At 46.6% G+C, this 18,964-nt stretch overlaps 1 protein-coding gene across 17 annotated transcripts in view; it reads left to right on the top strand.

Moving 5' to 3' along the window:
• Nucleotides 1-18,964, top strand: part of SYNE1 (spectrin repeat containing nuclear envelope protein 1) — a 561,745-nt gene that overhangs the window by 326,552 nt on the left and 216,229 nt on the right. For all 17 annotated transcript variants that reach the window (XM_055134197.1, XM_055134196.1, XM_055134206.1 and 14 more), the window contains 9 exons: nucleotides 440-2,600; nucleotides 6,147-6,484; nucleotides 6,672-6,816; nucleotides 8,199-8,417; nucleotides 9,553-9,812; nucleotides 13,232-13,397; nucleotides 13,666-13,821; nucleotides 16,337-16,489; nucleotides 18,388-18,570. In XM_055134197.1, coding sequence (XP_054990172.1) covers nucleotides 440-2,600; nucleotides 6,147-6,484; nucleotides 6,672-6,816; nucleotides 8,199-8,417; nucleotides 9,553-9,812; nucleotides 13,232-13,397; nucleotides 13,666-13,821; nucleotides 16,337-16,489; nucleotides 18,388-18,570 — 3,781 coding nt within the window. The remainder of the gene's footprint in view (nucleotides 1-439; nucleotides 2,601-6,146; nucleotides 6,485-6,671; nucleotides 6,817-8,198; nucleotides 8,418-9,552; nucleotides 9,813-13,231; nucleotides 13,398-13,665; nucleotides 13,822-16,336; nucleotides 16,490-18,387; nucleotides 18,571-18,964) is intronic.

Here is an 18,964-nt window from a genome sequence, read left to right as displayed (position 1 = left end):
AGGGGTAATGGTAGGGCAGTCTCTGCCTCAAAGACGTTGAGGAGATATATCTAGACCATATGAGCTGAGTCAGCTTCTGAAGTAAAAAATATGCAGGTCTCAGAACTGGAGAATCGGACTGTGGGTAGGTCTTACATGCACTTGACCTGGGTTTAATCCCCAGGTCCCCTCAGCCACAACTATAAGTGCTCCCTGAGCACCGAGCCAGGAGTAAGCCCTGAGCACTGCCGTGTGAGGTCCAAATGTCTGTGTATGTTTCATACTCCATCATGATCCTAGTACTTTTGCCCATGAGCCCGGGCACCGAGCTGCTCGAGGTGATCCTGTGTAACTCACCTCCGCGGGCAGGACAGGGGCGAGTGTCCTTCTCCACCACTCGCCCCTGCACAGCAGGTGCCCGGGACCAATCTTGCCTCTCTGCCTTTCCCTCCGCTTGCAGGACCGACGCCGAGAGCACCGCCACCCACCTGGACGTACTGAAGCAGCTGACGCTGGCGATGCAGGCGCGAGAGCCGGCCGTGGAGGCGCTGAAGGCCCAAAAGCAGATGCTGATGGAGCACCTGAATGTGGACGACCAGGAGCTGGTCAAGGAGCAGACGGGCCACCTGGAGCAGCGCTGGCGGCAGCTCGAGGACCTGGTGAAGCGGAAGATCCAGGTGTCCGTCACCAACCTGGAGGAACTGAACGTGGTGCGGGCGCGGCTCCGGGAGCTGATGGAGTGGGCGGAGGAGCAGCAGCCGGGCGTGGCCGAGGCCCTGCAGCAGAGCCCGCCTCCCGACATGGCCCAGAGCCTTCTCCTGGACCACCTCACCCTCTGCAGCGAGCTGGAGGCCAAACAGCTTCTCCTCAAGTCCCTCACCAAGGACGCGGACCGGGTGATGGCCGACCTGGGCCTCAACGAGCGCCAGGTCATCCAGAAGGCCCTGTCTGAGGCCCAGGGGCACGTGAACTGCCTCGGCGACCTGGTGGGTCAGAGGCGCAAGTACCTGAACAAGGCGCTGGCCGAGAAAACCCAGTTCCTCACGGCCGTGTCCCAGGCCACCAGCCAAATCCAGCAGCACGAGCGCAAGGTCATGTTCCGCGATCACATCTGCCTGCTGCCCGATGATGTCAGCAAACAGGTGAAAACCTGCAAGGGGGCCCAGGCCAGCCTCAAGACGTACCAGACGGAGGTCACGGGCCTCTGGGCCCAGGGCCGCGACGTGATGAAGGGGGTCACGGAGCAGGAAAAGACGGAAGTGCTGGGGAAGCTTCAGGAGCTGCAGAGCGTCTACGACGGCGTCCTGCACAGGTGCAGCCAGCGGCTGCAGGAGCTGGAGAAGTCGCTGGTGTCCAGGAAGCACTTTAAGGAGGACTTCGACAAGGCCTGCCACTGGCTCAAGCAGGCGGACATCGTCACCTTCCCCGAGATCAACCTCATGAACGAGAGCGCCGAGCTGCAGACGCAGCTGGCCCGCTACCAGCACATTCTCGAGCAGTCTCCGGAGTACGAGAACCTCCTGCTGGCGCTGCAGCGGGCCGGCCAGGCTATCCTGCCCACGCTCAACGAGGTGGACCACGCCTACCTCAGCGAGAAGCTCAGCGCCTTGCCCCAGCAGTTCAACGTCATCGTGGCCCTGGCCAAGGACAAGTATTACAAGGTGCAGGAGGCCACGCTGGCGCGGAGGGAGTACGCCTCGCTCATCGAGCTCACCGGCCGGTCGCTGCGGGACCTGGAAGAGCGCTTCCTGCAGATGAGCCGGGTCCCCGCGCAGCTGGCCACGGAGGAGGCCCTGGCCCTCCAGGAGGCCTGCAGGACCCTCGCGGGCGAGGTGGCCGGCCTCGGTGCCGCGGCGGACGAGCTGAACCAGAAGAAGGAAAGCTTTCGCAGCACCGGGCAACCGTGGCTGGCCGACAGGATGCTGCAGCTGCTCACGTCGTACCACAGGCTGAAGCGCCAGACGGAGCAGCGGCTCAGCTTCCTGGAAGACACCGTCAGCGCGTACCAGGAGCACGAGAAGCTGCAGCAGCAGCTGCAGCAGCAGCTGGAGGCCGTGAGGACGGAGCAGGGCAAAGTGAACGAGGAGACGCTACCCGCCGAGGAGAAGCTCCAAATGTACCACGCGCTGGCGGGCAGCGTGCAGGACTCGGGGACGCTGCTCAAGCGCGTGGCCGAGCATCTGGAGGAGCTGCTGCCCCACCTGGACCCCGGCGCCCACGAACGGGCCCAGCAGCGGCTGGACGCCTGGCGCGAGGAGCTGCGGGCGCTGAGCGCGGGCATCGGCGCCACGGTGACCGAGTGCGAGCGGCGCCTGGTGCAGAGCCGGGACTTCCAGACGGAGATGAGCCGCTCCCGGGACTGGCTGCGGGGCGTGAAGGCCGAGCTGGGCGGGCCGCTGGGCCTGGAGCTGAGCCTGCAGGAGCTGCAGGAGGAGATCAGGAAGATGCAGATCCAGCAGGAGGAGGTGCAGTCGCGCCTGCGCATCATGCAGGCGCTGAGCGACAAGGAGACGGAGCGCGTGGCCCGCGCCAAGGAGCTGGTGTCGCCCGAGCTGCAGCGCACGCTGGCCGAGCTGGCGGAGCTGCAGGGCGCCGTCGAGGAAGCGCTGCGCGCCCGGCAGGTCGGTGGACTCCTTGCTTAGTGCTCTGCCTAAATGGGTAAAGAGGCCCGGGCAGTGGCCTGGGGGCTTGTTTTCTGGGTTAGCGTTGATGACTCTAGTTGGGTGGTATTTTGGGTTGAGGTGCCGCACCCAGCAGGGCCCAGGGCTGACTCCTGGCTCTGTGCTCGGGGATCCCTCGTGGTGGGGCTCAGGGGACCAGATGGTGGGCCGGCAATCAAATCTGGGTCAGCTGCGAGCAAGCCAAACGCCCTGCCCACTCTGCGCTATCTCTCTGGCCTCAGCATTGATTCCTTAAAAGAACAATTTTTTAAGAATATTTTAGGCATTATATGTATTTTTAAAATATGGTAATTATGATTTACAATTTTACAGGACTGTTAATAATAGGGTTCCATGCAGACAACAGTCCAACACAATACCCTCACCACATAATATCTGTCTCCCTTCACCTATGGAGCATTGATTCCTTAAGTACTTCCTTTTTCAAATTTGTTGTTGTTGTTGTTTTGTTTGTTTGTTTTTTGCTTTTTGGGTCACACCCGGCGATGTGGAGAGGTTATTCCTGGCTCTGCACTCAGGAATACCTCCTGGTGGTGCTCGGGGGCCCATATGGGATGCTGGGAATCGAACCTGGGTAGGTTGAGTGCAAGACAAGTGCCCTGCCCACTGTGCTATTGCTCCAGCCCCTTAAATTAGTTGTAGAATCATCTCCAATGCTGACACCAGGGAATGCTTGCATTGCGCTGACATTCGTTTTGTGGAGTTTCTCTGAGCACATCCCTCTAGCTGTTATTCAGTCATCCCTTATCTTTCAGAGAAATACACAGTAATAGTACTGTTAACAGTGATAGACTTCAGTGCATTCGTAATAGAAATGTCTTCCTTTTCAATGAACACTGCTTGAATATGTATGCCTCCTGGGAACGAGGTGAATTACACTGGTGGAGGGATGGATGTTGGAACACAGTGTGACGAAAACCCAGTCGGAACAAGCTTTGTATTGCATTATCTCCTGGTGATTCAGTCAGAGAGAGAGAGAGAGAGAGAGAGAGAGAGAGAGAGAGAGAGAGAGAGAGAGAGAGAGAGAGGGAGAAAGAGATGGAGAGAGGGAAAGGGAGAGAGAAAAATGGGGGAAAGAAAGAGAGGGAGAGAGGGGGGGGGAGAGAGCAATGAGCTTGAAAAAAGCAAGCAAGTTGGAAATCAGAATTTTTACATAATAAAGATTGTTACCCAGGGCCAAGGAGATAGCTCAATGGGATGCAGGCAGAAGGGCCTAAGATTAGTCCTGAGTTTCCTCCCACCCCTCAAATTCCCCCTGCCCATATTCTCTCTTAAACTCATATCTTGCTCGCTCTTTTAGACCCTTGTTTTCTCCTAAATACTCACTCTCTCTTTTTCAGGCTTGCTCCTTCAAATCCGTGTTCTTTCTCTCCCCTCATGCCTTTCTAAGTAAATTTCTTTCAGTAAAAACCATTTTGCTTCCAAAAACAAATAGAAATGAAATTCCACCTTCTTAGAGTCTGTTTAGTCTATATGGAACTTTATGTCTTGATTTAAGACCTCTTTTAAAAAATTAAATTTCTCTATAGCTTTAGGTGTAGGATACATATTATCTAGAGAAAAGAGTTCATCAAAGTTGCCTAGAATTGTGATTTTTTTTTTTTTGCCAAGTATTTGCCATGTAAGCATACAAGTGTTCACTTGGTGATTTTGTGCCTGAATCTTGAATCTACTTAGGCATTCTGACTCCAGTAAATGACAGTCGGATGGATGGTCCTGAGCAAGGCCCCTGAGATTGTGGTTCTGAGCACTTCTGTTTCCATCCTAACTCTGCCTTGCATCTCCTTTCTCTCCCCTGTGAAGTGTTCCAGCTTCACAGGGAAGGGCTGGGGCGATAGCACAGCAGGTAGGGTGTTTGCCTTGCATGAGGTCAACCCGGGTTTGATTCGTTGTCCTCTCTAAGAGCCCAGCAAGCTACCAAGAGTATCCCACCTGCTCAGCAGAGCCTGGCAAGCTCCCTGTGGCATATTCGATATGCCAAAAACAGTAACAACAAGTCTCACAATGGAGACGTTACTGGTGCCCGCTCGAGCAAATCGATGAGCAATGGGATAACAGTGCTACAGTGCTACGACAGTGAAGTGTTCACTCTGCAGCTATTTGCTCTGCCATTTCCTTACTCTCTGCTGGCCAAGGGTGGTTTTGTCAACAGTTCCAATGCCAATGGCCAATGGCAGTGTCCTTTTCCTCCTACATTTGAATGGGTTTCATTGCGTAAAGGCCAGCTTTTTGGTCTCAAAGACTTTTAAAGTGTCAGGTCAGGCGTGAGGGCTACTGTTTCACTTCAGAGCCTGTGTTTGCTCTGGCAAGCTTTGCCTTATTATACTTCTTTTCCTCCCCCAGCTTTATTGAGCGATAATTGATGAATGAAATACTTAGAGAGCACAGAGTATCTCATATAGGTCACACTCTGACAGGACCCTTCCCTCCCCACTAAGTTAATAAGTGCATCCATCAGCTCACATGTTTTTTTTTTTCCGGCTATTTTTTGGTGAGAAAATTTCTGCTTTTCTATTTTGTAGAACTCAATCACCAGTTTCCTCAACCATAGTTTCCATGTAATACATTTTTCTCCTCAGACCTCATTCAACTTATATTTAAAACTTTGTAACATTTCACTAACTACTTCCAGCTTCATTTCCACCTACCCCAGCCCTAGAGATTCCTTATGACTCTCTATTTGCATGAATTTGAATTTTCCCTCCTTTTTTTAGATGCCAGATCTGCTTTTGTTCATTTGTTTGTTTGGTTGACTTATTTCACCTTAGCCTAATATTCCTCAGGTTCAGATTTATGCATGGGGTCACAGAGGGAAGCATTTCCTTCTAGTCTGTGTAAGGTTCTGTGAGTGTATGCCACCCCGTTTGTTTTAATCCATTTGTCTGTCAACAGACACTTAAGTTGTTTCCATACCTTGCCTATTATGAGTCATGCTGCTACCAACATGGGCAGACAGATCCCTTCGTTGAGATAATGATTCTGTTTCCGTTGGAAAATTCCCAGAAATAGAACTGCTGGATTGTACGGTGGTTCTATTTTTAATTTCTTAAGAACTTTCTACACTCGCTCCATTCCACATCACTATCCCGGGTTGCATTACCACTGGCACTGTAATGCTTTGAATCCCACGAGACACTGTTTTGTTTCAGGAAATATTCTGTCTGCTCCCCATTACTCAGCATTATTGGTTTTCTTTGGAGAGGGAGGAAAGTTCCGGAACTAGTCAAGAGACCACACTCATTTCTATTCCATTTACCTCATTGTTTATATATATATATATTGAACTGCCATGACAGGATTACGTAACAAAAATAATGGAGACGGGGAAGATGATGAGGGGTTGCATCTCTCTAAACCATACGAACTTATCCACGAACATATATGTCCACATGGCTGAGAGCTGGAGAAGAGAGTGGGGAATTTGTCTACTTCCTGCAAACCCATTTCAAGGGAGAGCTGATTGTGCTTGCACTGATTGTCCTTCAGGCTACCTTGACTGAAATATACGGCCAGTGTCAAAGGTACTATCAAGTCTTCCAGGCGGCTAACGATTGGCTGGAGGATGCGCAGGAAATGCTGCAGCTCACAGGCCATGGCCTGGATGTGGAGAGCGCGGAGGAGAATCTCAAAAGCCACATGGAGTTTTTCAGCACAGAGGCTCAGTTTCAAAGCAATCTGGAGGAGCTCCAAGGCCTGGTAGCCAACCTGGACCCCCTCATCAAGCCCAGCGGGAAAGAGGGTCTGGCCCAGAAACTAACATCCCTGCAAGAGAAGAGCCAGAGACTCACCCAGGACGCCCACGCCCAGTTCGATCTCCTGCAGAGGTACTCAGTGCGGTTTCTTTCTTTGTGTTTTACTAGAACGTGTTTTCTCCTAGGAAATGGGACTTTTCCAGCGAGGCACACTGGTGCATTCACTCTGCTCACGTACGCTTCGTGCGACCTGAGCCTTGCACCCTGCATGGAAATGTGCTTTGTCCTTGCTGATTGGTTTGTGTTCCACTTTCCCAAGATGCGCAGTCCAGTGGCAGGATTACCAGAAAGCCAGGGAGGAGGTTATCGCATTGATGAATGATGCGGAAAAGAAGTTGTCAGAGTTTTCTCTGTTGAAGACTTCTTCCGGTCAGGAAGCAGAAGGGAAATTGTCAGAGCACAAGGTAAGTGTCACTGCTGTTCTGATAATTCCGTCACTGTCATTCTGCTAGTTATAGATAAGAGTATGCTTATATCAAACAAAACATTGACTGTCTTACTATGCAGATAATAAGACAGTTCCAGAAGCAGGTCAGCGTCCCATAAGCCTTAAATGTAAAGAATATTTAATTACATTTCAGAGCAGTTTGAATCCATTAAATGCTTTAAAGATTTTATGTTTTGATGATTTGAATGATTCCCGTTGGACATGCACAGTTGGGTGTAAGGAGTGACTTTTGCAGAGAAAGTTGCTTCTGATAAGATATGCTACTTACTAAACTTTGATACACATCCCAGGGATAAGTTATATACTGTAGTACTGTAGCACTGTCGTCCTGTTGTTCATCAATTTGCTCGAGCGGGCACCAGTAACATCTCCATTATGAGACTTGTTACTGGTTTTTTTTTTTTTTTGCTTTTTGGGTCACACCCAGCGATGCTCAGGGGTTACTCCTGGCTTTGCACTCAGGAATTACTCCTGGCGGTGCTTGGGGGGCCATATGGGATGCCGGGGATCGAACCCGGGTCGGCCGCATGCAAGGTAAACGCCCTACCCGCTGTGCTATCGCTCCGGCCCCTGTTACTGTTTTTGGCATATTGGGCTCTGCTGTGCGGGCAGGATACTCTTGGTAGCTTGCAGGGCTCTCCAAGAGGGATGGAGGAATCGAACGGGGTTGACCCGTGCAAGACAAACTCCTTACCCACTATGCTATCTCTCCAGTCCAATCATCTCAAGTAGTAAATAATGTTTGAGTCAGTATTGTTATTCTGTCTTTTGACTTTGGGTCCACATCTGGTGGTGGGTGTTCAGGGCTTCCTTCTGGTCCTTTGCTCAGAAATCACTCCGGGTAGTGCTCCAGGAGACCCTGTACATTCCAGGGGTCCAGCCAGGGTCGACCCCGTGCAAAGTAAATGCCTTAACCCCTGTATCATCTCTCCAGTCCCAGTAAATAATTTTTTTTCTTTTTTTGCTTTTGGGTAACACCTGGCAATGCTCAGGGGTTACTCCTGGCTCATGCACTCAGGAATTACTCCTGGTGATGCTCAGAGGACCATATGGGATGCTGGGATTTGAACCCGGGTCGGCTGCGTGCAAGGCAAACGCCCTACCCACTGTGCTATCGCTCCAGCCCCCAGTAAATAAATTTTTAATATAGATATTTACTGTGTTCTTAGAAAAACTCCCAGCCTATCTCCAAGAATAATTAAATGTAAAAGTGAGAGTTACTGGAGAAAAAACAAATTGTCTAGCAGAACATTTCCCTTGGCAAGATATTTTGGACTTTGCCAAAAGGCATAGGATGTTGACAGACTCTCTTTCCCTTTGTCCTGTTCTCAACCCTAGGATTTAGTGTCACTAGTGAACTCTTTCCATGAGAAAATTGTGGCCCTTGAAGAGAAGGCTTCACAGCTGGAAAAGGCTGGCAGTGACGCCAGCAAGGCCACCATTGGCAGGTCCACGACCACCGTGTGGCAGCGCTGGGCACGTCTCCGTGCAGTGGCCCAGGACCAGGAGAAGATTCTGGAAGATGCTGTAGACGAGTGGAAGAGCTTTAATAGCAAGGTAACTGCCACTCTGGATGGGCTCAAGTGATTATTTTCTCCATGGCTGTCTCTACTTTGAAAAGCGGCATTTGGCCCCTTTTCTTGCCTATCTGAAGCACTAATACCTCTTTTTTCCCTGGAAGTCTTCATTTTAATGCCATCTAAACCAAATAATGAAGCATAATTCATCATGTGATGTGGAGTGTAGTCCCAGTTACTCAGGATCCAGTTACTCGAGAAAACCAAGTTGGTACACAAGAGACAAATGTATGGTAGATAGATTTGAACCTGCAGTGAGGAAAAACTGCATAGATCCATTCTATACTTATACGTATGGATAGAGATTGATTTCAGTTGTGCAAACTGAAATTTCATAGAACAATCCAGTGTAGGTTTTCTATTAGCAATGTAGCTTCAATGGGGGAAAGAAAGAAAATCAAGCAAATAAATGTTTGAAAAGAGACCACGTCTGCTTTGCTCTTAGGAAGACAATTCTACTTGCCTGTGAAAAAAACTATATCACTTATTTTGTCCTTGCTAAGAAAATGAACAGGATTTTGGGGCCAGAGTGACAGAACAGCGGGGAGGGCGTTTGTTTTGCACACTGTCAACCCGGGTTCCATCCCCAGTGTCCCATATGGTCCCCCAAGCACTGCTGGGAGTGATTCCTGAGTGCAGAGCCAGGAATTGACCCCTGAACATCACCGGGTGTGACCCAAAAAGCCAAAAAAAAAAAAAAAGAACAGGAATTTAATTCATTTCCTAAGTCTAGTATTTGATTCCTTCCCTTTTTTTTAAGTCATGTTCCATGTTTTAAGCCACTTCTGCTTTTAAGATTCAAAGATGCAGTTCGCATTATTTTAGGAGTTGGAAAGAGGATATATTGAATCTGTTTAGTTTAAAAGCAAAAGAAACAAAACCCTTTTTTTCTGTGGTATGCCTTGATATTCTTTTGAGACCAAAGTTGAAAACCATCAGCGACCTTTCCTCCCTATTCAGGAAGAGATTACTTTCCTGAAACTCAGAGTGTACACCATCCTCTTTGATGTGCTTTGATGCCTGAGTGTTCAGATGTGGCATTTATTGCAACTGCCCCTATTATTTCCCCCCCAGTGTACTTAGGTTTGAGAGTTATAATATGTTTCCTTGCATAGGTCAAGAAAGCTACGGAAAAGATTGATGAGCTGCAAGACAAATTGCCTGGCCGTTCAGCAGAGAAAGCCTCCAAAACGGAGCTCCTAAGTCTCCTGGAGTCTCAGGACACCTTCTTCCTGGAGCTGGAGGAGCAGCAGGCCGCCTTGGGCATGTTGCAGCAACAAGCTCTGAGCATGCTCCAGGACGAGGCCACCCCTTCCACTGGAGAAGAGTTACCCCCCATGCAGGAGATCACAGCAATGCAAGATCGGTGCTTAAAGTAAGTTAGCCCCGGCAGCTTGGGAGGATAGGCTCCACCCACAGCGGGGTGTGGCCAAAGAATTTACCAAGAGTTAAAATGATGAACCTAGAGCAAAGCCAGTTGATTGAAAAGAGACAGCCTACTGTTTTGAGTGACACAGTGACACAGTGGAGGCCTTCAAGAATGAGGTCTGTCTGGCATTTTTTCTTTCTTCTTTTCTCACCTGGCTATGCACTGGGGTTACTCCTGGCTCTGCACTCAGGAATTACTCCTGGAGGTGCTCAGGGGACCATATGGGATGCTGGGAATTGAACCCGGGTCGGTCGCGTGCAGGATAAACGCCCTACCCACTGTGCTATTGCTCCAGCCCCTGTCTGGCATTTTTAAGGGATACTTTTAATTTCATTTTTTGTTTTTCTCGGTGGAGGGGAGCAACACCTGGTGATGCTCAGGGGTTACTCACATATCCGTACTCAGGAATCACTCCCGCCCCTGCTTGGTGGACCAGAAGGGATGCTGGGGATTGAACCTGGCTTCTGCTTAGTGCACGGTGTACCATCGCTCCAGTCCCAGAGGATATTTTTTAATAGCATGATTTTGGGGTACTTTAGGTGAAAAATGTTTGCTTTGGGGGAAAGCATATATCCATCTTTGGAGTAAATCATCCATAAAATTATTCTAAGTCAATAACATAAAAAGGATAAGAAATCTATATCGTGGCGCTGGAGAGATAATACAGCAAATAAGGCACTTGCCTTGCATGTGGCTGACCCAGGATAGATCTCCAGTACTCCATAGGATCCCCCAAGCACTGCCAGGAGTAATCCCTGAGTGCAGAGCCAGGAGTAAGCCATGAGCACTGCCAAGTGAGGCCCTGCAACTTAAACAAAACAAATCCATATAGTAATTTAGATCAACTATGAAATGTTCTGAGCCAATCATATAAAGACAATAAAATAATTTTAGCCTATCCCAGAAAGGAAGTGGCGTGGTCAATTCTAGGAATTTAGGAGGAAGAGACATAGACTGCATGTCTTGCTGGGCCAAATTAATAAGGCAGGGGTGCCTCGGCCTGTCTGGGAACTGGGGGCAGAGTGGAGCTGTGGTGGGGTCTTGAGGGTCTCCTGGTCTCGGCTGAGAGATGGAAAGTCTCAGTCTGCCAGGCCTTTGGCATGGGTCTTAAGCTGGGCATCCTTTCAGGGGGCTTTGGCTGGACCACTTCCTGCTCATTAGCAATCTCTGGTAATCACCTTGACCACGAAGCTCCACCAGACCCTCCAAATAGGAAGCTATTCTCATTGTTCCTCTTTTTGTTTCTCTTAACTTTCTACCACTTTTCTGACAACATCCGTCTGTTTAGAAAGAGAGTGATGAGCCAAACAGCTCAGTCTGTGTCTTCGGGCTGTTTGGAGTCAGGTAGCCGAGACTGGCAGCTAATGATAGAAGCTACCTAGGAGCAGCCCGGGAATCCTGGAAAGGAAATACACAGCGGGGGCCACTAGCCTGGAGGAGGAGTCACGGAAAGCTTCCTTTCACACATTGACCCAGAGCATGCAATCTGTGCTCACACTGGCTTAATCTGCACAGAGCCAGCATCTCTGTGGTAGGCAGAAATACTCAGAAACAGATGAGTGGGTAAAGCAGCAACAGCAACAACAAAGCTCTAGTATATAAACACAATGGATTTTTCTATAGTTATAAGGAAACATGAAACTCTGCACTTCCCTGATCTGTGGGTGGAACCGGAGAGTACCTGGGGAGTGAAGTCGGGAAGAGGCAGACAGATACAGAATAATCTCTCCTGTGCGGGTTATAAAGAAACAGAGGAATGGAAAAACAAATGGCCAATAGTTATAGTCCCCAAGAGCCAGCCTGCAAAGCTCAGTTTCCCAGGGGATGTTAGGGGGTGAGGGGTAATGGAGAGGTACCCAGGGACACTGGGGGTGGGGTATAATGGAGAAGAACCTGGGGACATTGGGGGTGGGGAGTAACGGAGAAGTACCCAGGGACATTGTCTCACAATGGAGGCGTTACTGGTGTCCTCTTGAGCAAATCAATGAACAATGGAATGACAGTGATACACCCCCAATACCCGGGGTCATTGGGGGTGTGGAGTAATGGAGAGGTACCTGGGGATATTGGGGTGGGGGGTAATGGAGAAGTACCCAGGGACATTGGGGGTGGGTAACAATGGAGAGGTACCTGGGGACATTGGGGGTGGGGAGTAATGGAGAAATACCTGGGGACATTGGGGATGGGGAGTAATGGAGAGGTAACCCGGGGACATTGGTTGACGGATATTGACTTTTAGGTGGTGCGTGTGGTGTTGGAGCACAGGATGAGTGAAATACTACTAAATTGTAAATCATGATGCCTACGCTTAAAAAATATATCAAAGTAAAATTTTAAAACTCATCTGAACTTTAAAAAAGAATGATACCCAATTTGAAGAAGGAGCAGATTTGAGTCAGGCAGTGAGATGGGTAATGTCTTGCGAACAGGGGTGAGTGTGTCCTCAGACCTAGAATTAAACTTGTAACTTTCAGGAAGCTGTTGGATAAGGGAAGAAAGGAAGCTTGCAAGTAAATCAGTCAAGAGCTCTTTAGAACCAAGTTTTGATAAAACTTTGGAGCTCACTAGCTAAATTAGAGCCAAAGAGATCACAATACAAGGGTTACCAAAATCTGGTGAATAACAGTCACTCAGTGGGAGTGACTGTTTAGTCACTCCAAAATTAGCAATTTAATCTGTGATACTTAGTCAACCTGATTCACTTCTTGGGCCAAGAGAGAAACATCAATAGCTTAATTATTTGCTAATATCACTGCTACATTTCCACTGACAGACAAACTTATAGAAGAACTTCCATATATATATAAAAATCTAATGCTACAGCTAAAACTTTAAATAAAAATGTTTTCATCAAATGTCTGTTGATTCAAATAAGGACTTAAAATGTGGGTGCTGGGCACTATTAACCACAAAATTTCAAAGTTTGAGTCTTCCTTTAAATCCCAATTTCTATAGTCACAAAAATCCCAATTACACATTACCTTTCAATACTGATAATGCTGTACCTACCATATGAGTGATTTCCAAAGAGCAAATAATTAACCAAACCGTTCTCAGGTTACCTCAGATAGGAAAATGAACTGAAGACCAGTAGCATGAATGTAATTTAGTTCTCAGTTTTTTAGGAAAAAGAAATATTCACATCATATGATTTATATGTTATATTTGAACCAAATTTGTTACTGAAAGAGATGACAGTAACTTTCATGACAACATCTTTTGGGGGAAGTGACTTAACTTGCAATGAAGATAGATTTCACTTTTTTTGCATTTGTTTTTGATCATGTGATGTCATATAAAAGGGATGTGAGCAGATCCGTGCAGGCCAAACCAACTTCTGCTTTCTGACTTTACTGTTTCTAAAGCATGCAGGAGAAAATAAAAAGCAATGGCAGTCTGGTAAAACAGGAGCTGAAGGAGCGAGAAGTGGTGGAAACTCAAATCAACTCTGTGAAATCTTGGATTCGGGAGACGAAGGAGTATTTGGAGAATCCAACAATAGAAATAGATGCTCAACTTGAAGAACTTAAGGTACAAAGCATTCCTTATTCCTTATTCCCATAAGAAAATCAACTCTATTTTATAGCATTTCTTTTGGGGTGTCTCTCAAGGAACTCAGAGAGCACCTGGGGGTCATAACTAGTGAACTTGGGTCTCCAGACATAAAGGAACCAAACCAAAACAAAACGATGCTTCCCTTATTCTCACTGAATCATAATTGATAGCTGTTTTCTGGATCCACAAAAATCAGTCTCTTTATGAGGCTCTTGAGAACTTCCTATCTTTATCCTTCCTTCAGATTCTCCTGACAGAAGTCACAAATCACCGTCAGAAAATTGAGAAGACGGCTGAAGAACAGAAGAATAAGTACCTGGGTCTGAACACTATCTTACCTGCGGAACTTTCTCTCCAACTGGCAGAAGTGGCACTGGAGCTGGGAACCGTCCATGATCAGGTGATGGTCAGGGAGACATGTCCTTCCCGTCTCTCAGGGGCTCCGTCCCCTTGGAGGAAAGATCTTGATTTTCATGAGCATGTCTTCATGAAAACTTGGAAACATAAAAAACAAAACCCAGATCTCTAGCGGCCGGGAGACAGGACAGGTGAGAACACACTCCTGGCATGTGCCCAGCCTGGGTGTGTGTCCTGGCACTGTGTGGTTCCTGGGCACGGCAGCCCTGGAGGACCCCAGCACCACTCAGCGTTGATTGTCCCCCACTGCATCCTTGGGTCCTGGCATAGAACTACTCCCAGTGGGCCAATAATCACCAGTGGGATGCCCAGATCCCCTGAGCACCACTCAGGAGATCCCAAGACCTCCAAGCCAAGATATTATGATATTCTAATATCATCTGCACTGTAGTACTATTGTCCCATTGTTCTTCGATTTGCTCAAGCGGGCACCAATAATGTCTCCATTGTGAGACTTGTTCTTACTGTTTTTGGCATATTGAATACGCCACGGGGAACTTGCCAGGCTCTGCCATGCGGGAAGGATACACTCGGTAGCTTGCCAGGCTCTCCGAGAGGGACGGAGGAATCAATCGAACCCAGGTCGGCCATGTGCCAGGCAAACGCCCTACCTGCTGTGCTGTCACTCCAGTCCAGTATTCATTATTATTTGGACTGAATATAATCTATAACATATAAAAATACAGTACAAAATTATATTTAGTTAGTGATCTTGAAGGCAAAAATTATATCAGACATAATAATAATAATAATAATAATAATGTCATATAATTAAAGGTAACTTACTGCTTTCTCCTTTCAAAAAAATTATTTAAAGAGGGGCCAGATGGGATGGGAGTGATAGTACACTGGGTCGAGTGTTTGCCTTGCACACTACCGACAAAGATTCAATCCCCAGCATCTCATATGGTCTCCTAAACTGTGCCAGGAGTGGTCCCTGAGCACAGAGCCAGGAGTAAGCTCTGTACAATGCTGGGTGTGGCCCCAAACAAAAACTTAAAGAAACAAAAAAACCATCAGATCTATTGTGTGTTTTCAGTAAGTAGTTTTGGAATATCCACCATCTACCTGGTGTCACCCCAAAATCAGAGCAAGCATAGAAAGGAGTTACTTTATTGGCAAAATGTAATAAAACTAATCAGGAAGTCGGTGCTGTATTGGCCAACAGCTGCAGTTGGGAAGAATGTCCAGCAACACAGGCTATGGAGCGAACCTCAAAGGGAAGAAACTTTCTTGTTCTCAAATGCATTTCTTTGCAATAGATTGATTTACATGTATTCCACTTATCAGTACTACACTCAAAAAAGTAAAAATGAAATCTAAAAAGGCACTCTTTACTTGATAGACTTTTTTTTTTACATAAAAGAGATCTTTTTAAAGGCCTTTCATTTATCACTTTATCACTGTATCACTGTCATCCCGTTGTTCATCGATTTACTCGAGCGGGCACCAGTAAAGTCTCCATTGGTCCCAACCCTGAGATTTTAACAGCATTTCCTTACTCGTTTTTCCCAATGATTGGAGGCTCTTTTAGGGCCAGGGAAATGAGACCTGTATATTGTTACTATTTTTGGCATGTTGAATATGCCACGGGGAACTTGCCAGGCTCTTCCATGTGGGTGGGATACTCTTAGTAGCTAGCCGGGCTCTCCAAGAGGCTTCATTTATGTAGAGAAAAAAAAATTCTCTTTACCATCTTCTCTTCGCCTTTTATAAGCAAAATTATGAGTGCTCCCAAGACAAACCCAAACCATCAGAAACTGTAAATATTAGTTTTTCTCTTCTCACCTTTGGTTCCATGGACTCTGTTTGATGCTTCTGTCATGTCAGAGGAGTGGAGGATTTCTGGCCCACAGGCTGTTTAAGGCCCATGAAATCATGTGATTCTGCCTGACCATGACAGATCCACATGCTCTTTCACTGGCCTCCAATCCGTCTGCCTATATCGGACGGCCCACATACAGTATTAGAAATATCAAACTGGCCCTTGGCAGTAAAGCAGGAGTTTCCCACTCTTGCTTTACAGGGATGGAACTGGAAAATTAGAAAAAGAGTTAACAGATCATGAAGTGTCTTGAATTTAGCTGGAAGGATTTTTCATTATATGTGGGAAAAGACTTGGAGAAGTGTGTGTGTGTGTGTGTGTGTGTGTGTGTGTGTGTGTGTGCTGGAGGCTACCAAGCTATTTAAACACCGATGCAACAGACTAGATTCAAACATAGCTCTCTGCATTGCCCTCTGTAAATATCTGATGAGTCACTGTGCATGCATTGTTTGTTCCTTTCTGAAATAGCAGTAGAAGAGGTGTGAGAAATGCAGCAAAATCCATGCAATATCCAAAAAGGCTGCATGCGAGATAGTCTTGTAACTCTAGTGGCTGGTTTGCCAAGGCCACCAATGTCCTAGCAGCCTCAATCTCCTGACACATATAAGGTCTTTAGCATCTAGTATCTAATATTGACCATGGGTGGTAGTAACTGATTTTATTTGTTACTTAGATCCAGGGCAAAGTAAAAGAAGTTGAGCAGAGCAAGGCCATGAGCCAGGAATTCAACCAGCAAATACAGAAGATAGCCAAAGACCTCACAACTATTCTAACAAAGCTGAGAGCTAAGACTGATGATTTAGTCCAAGCTAGAACTGAGCAGAAGGTAAGACAAAGGTGTATTAGCAGATGGGACATGCTAAATGCATTGGATATTTTTTTTGAAGTTATTTATTTGGCTGGGGATATGGAGGGGAAAAATCTTTGTTGATTTTTCAAAAACAACAACAACAACAACAACAGGTAAGTAAAGTAAAATATCACTGTTACTGTCATCCCATTGTTCATTGATTTACTCAGTGGGCACCAGTAATGTCTCCATTCGTCCCAGCCCTGAGGTTTTAGCAGCCTCTCCTTACTCATCTTTCCCAATGATTGGAGGCTCTCTCAGGGTCAGGGGAATGAGACCTGTTATTGTTACCGTTTTGGGCATATTAAATAAAATCATGAACATACTAGTATAGATTCACTTCCAGTATCACAATTGGGCAGCATTTATAGGGAACCAGAGAGACATGCCAGGGATCAATGCTTAGACCTTGCATGGAACTGACTATGTAGAGTCTCAAGCAGTACATAGTTCCCAGAGCATCACCTGATGTGACCTGGAGGGCCCTGGGCACTCCTCAGGTGGCCTGAGTAATCTCTAGGGCCCCAGTTGACTGAGAATTGCCCAGGAGCCTTGAACATCTCTTGTGAGCTCCACTAAAAATGAATAAATTTGTAAGTAGATACACATCATGCCATGTGCATATAAGAGGAAACAAGGGGCTAGAGCAATAGCACAGCAGGTAGGGCATTTGCCTTGCACGTGGCCAACCCAGGTTCGATTCCCAGTATCCCATATGGTCCCCTGAGCAATGTCAGGAATAATTCCTGAGTGCAGAGCCAGGAGTAACCCCTGTTCATTGCTGGGTGTGACCCAAAAAGAAAAAAAAAGGAAAGAATAGTAATTTTAAAAAATTTTTTTGTTAGTTAATCACTGTGAGATAAAGTTGCAGACTTACAAGTTTTTATGCTTACGTTTCAGTCATACAATGATCAAGTACCCATTCCCCCAACAGTGCCCATTTTCCACCACCAATGGTCCCAGCATCCCTCCCACCACCCCCACCCTGTCCCCTTCACCCCACCCCACCTCTGTGGCAGGGCATTCCCACAAAAGACTAGTAATTTAGGAATAAAAATATGTGAGGTCCAGAATGAAAGATGTTCTTGGTAGTTAGTTCTGAACTCTATCTCTCTCTCTCTCTGCTGATGAGCTGAATGACTAACCCTTTTTTTGGGTGGGGCTGGAGGAAAATGTTAGCGCTCTCTCTACATCATAGGAAATAAACTCCCGGGTTACAAAACATCCTGTTCTGCCATTCCAACTGAAGAAACAGAAATGACCTTATCGTAGTTGAATTAGTCTCCATGAGACTTAATATATTTACATAAGATTTTATACTTAATATCATGTTATCTATAATAAATATACATAATACATCCAGAGTAGTACAAAATTAAGCCACATTGTCTGAGTTTTTAGTAATTTGAGATAAAATTTTTATAGTCTCTGGATGTTGGCCGTTGATGGGATTACATGGCAGTGACATCTGATAGCCTAGTTTTCCCTCCTAGAGAACCTGGCAAGCTACCAAGAGTTTACTACCCACATGGGGGAAAGCCTGGCAAGCTCCCTGTGGCATATTCATATGTCAAATACAGTAACAAAGATGGGTCTCATTCCTCTGACCCTGAAGAGCCTCTAATGTGGCACCATTGGAAAGGACGAGTAAATCGAGGCTGCTAAAATATCAAGGCTAGGATGAATGGAGACGTTACTGGACCTGCTCAAGCAAATCGACGATCAATGAGATGACAGTGATACAGTGAATATATGCCTCTACGCAAGTCATTTAAATTATAATGCTGAAAAATGTAATTCTAATCTTGTAAAACCTGGTGGCATTTATTTTTCTGTGGCCTACTAACATTCTTTCATTTTGGTTGGCCCTCTAGGCACTGGGAGAGGAGCTAGATGGTTGTAACCTGAAGCTAATGGAATTAGATGAGGCAGTGCAGAAGTTCTCAGAAAAGAGCGGCCAGCTTGGTAAACCACTGGCCAAGAAGCTAGGAAAGGTGACTGAACTCCACCAGCAAACCACTAGACAGGCTGAGAACCGCCTCTCCAAGCTCGGCCAGGTACGTTGCTCAGGCTGTTCTCCACATCCTTGAAGGCAGAGATGCAAAGTGTTGTGTTTCTTTCCTGAAAATCATTTCTGAAAAGAGAATATTGACAATGGGTCGAGTCCTTTTCATGTAGCGGGCTTCAGGTCACACCTGTGTTCTTGATCTTGTGTCAAGCCAGATTGCACATACTTTGACAAAGACAATCAAAGATGTGGACTTTGGGGTGAATATTTTATAAATTGGAGAAGTAGTGGGTAGAATGAGTGCTTTTTTGTGAATGAATAAAAAATCCATTTATGGGTTTTATAAATTAGTTTGAGTTTAATTCAGATTATCTCAAAGAAAGTTATATATACTGATATGTATGTATTATATAAACATATTGTATGTTATATGAATTATATGT

Source organism: Sorex araneus, chromosome 4, assembly GCF_027595985.1.
Source record: "Sorex araneus isolate mSorAra2 chromosome 4, mSorAra2.pri, whole genome shotgun sequence".
NCBI classification, from domain to species: domain Eukaryota; kingdom Metazoa; phylum Chordata; class Mammalia; order Eulipotyphla; family Soricidae; genus Sorex; species Sorex araneus.
Note: the sequence above shows the minus strand (reverse complement) of the source record. Positions and strands in the feature narration are given on the sequence as shown.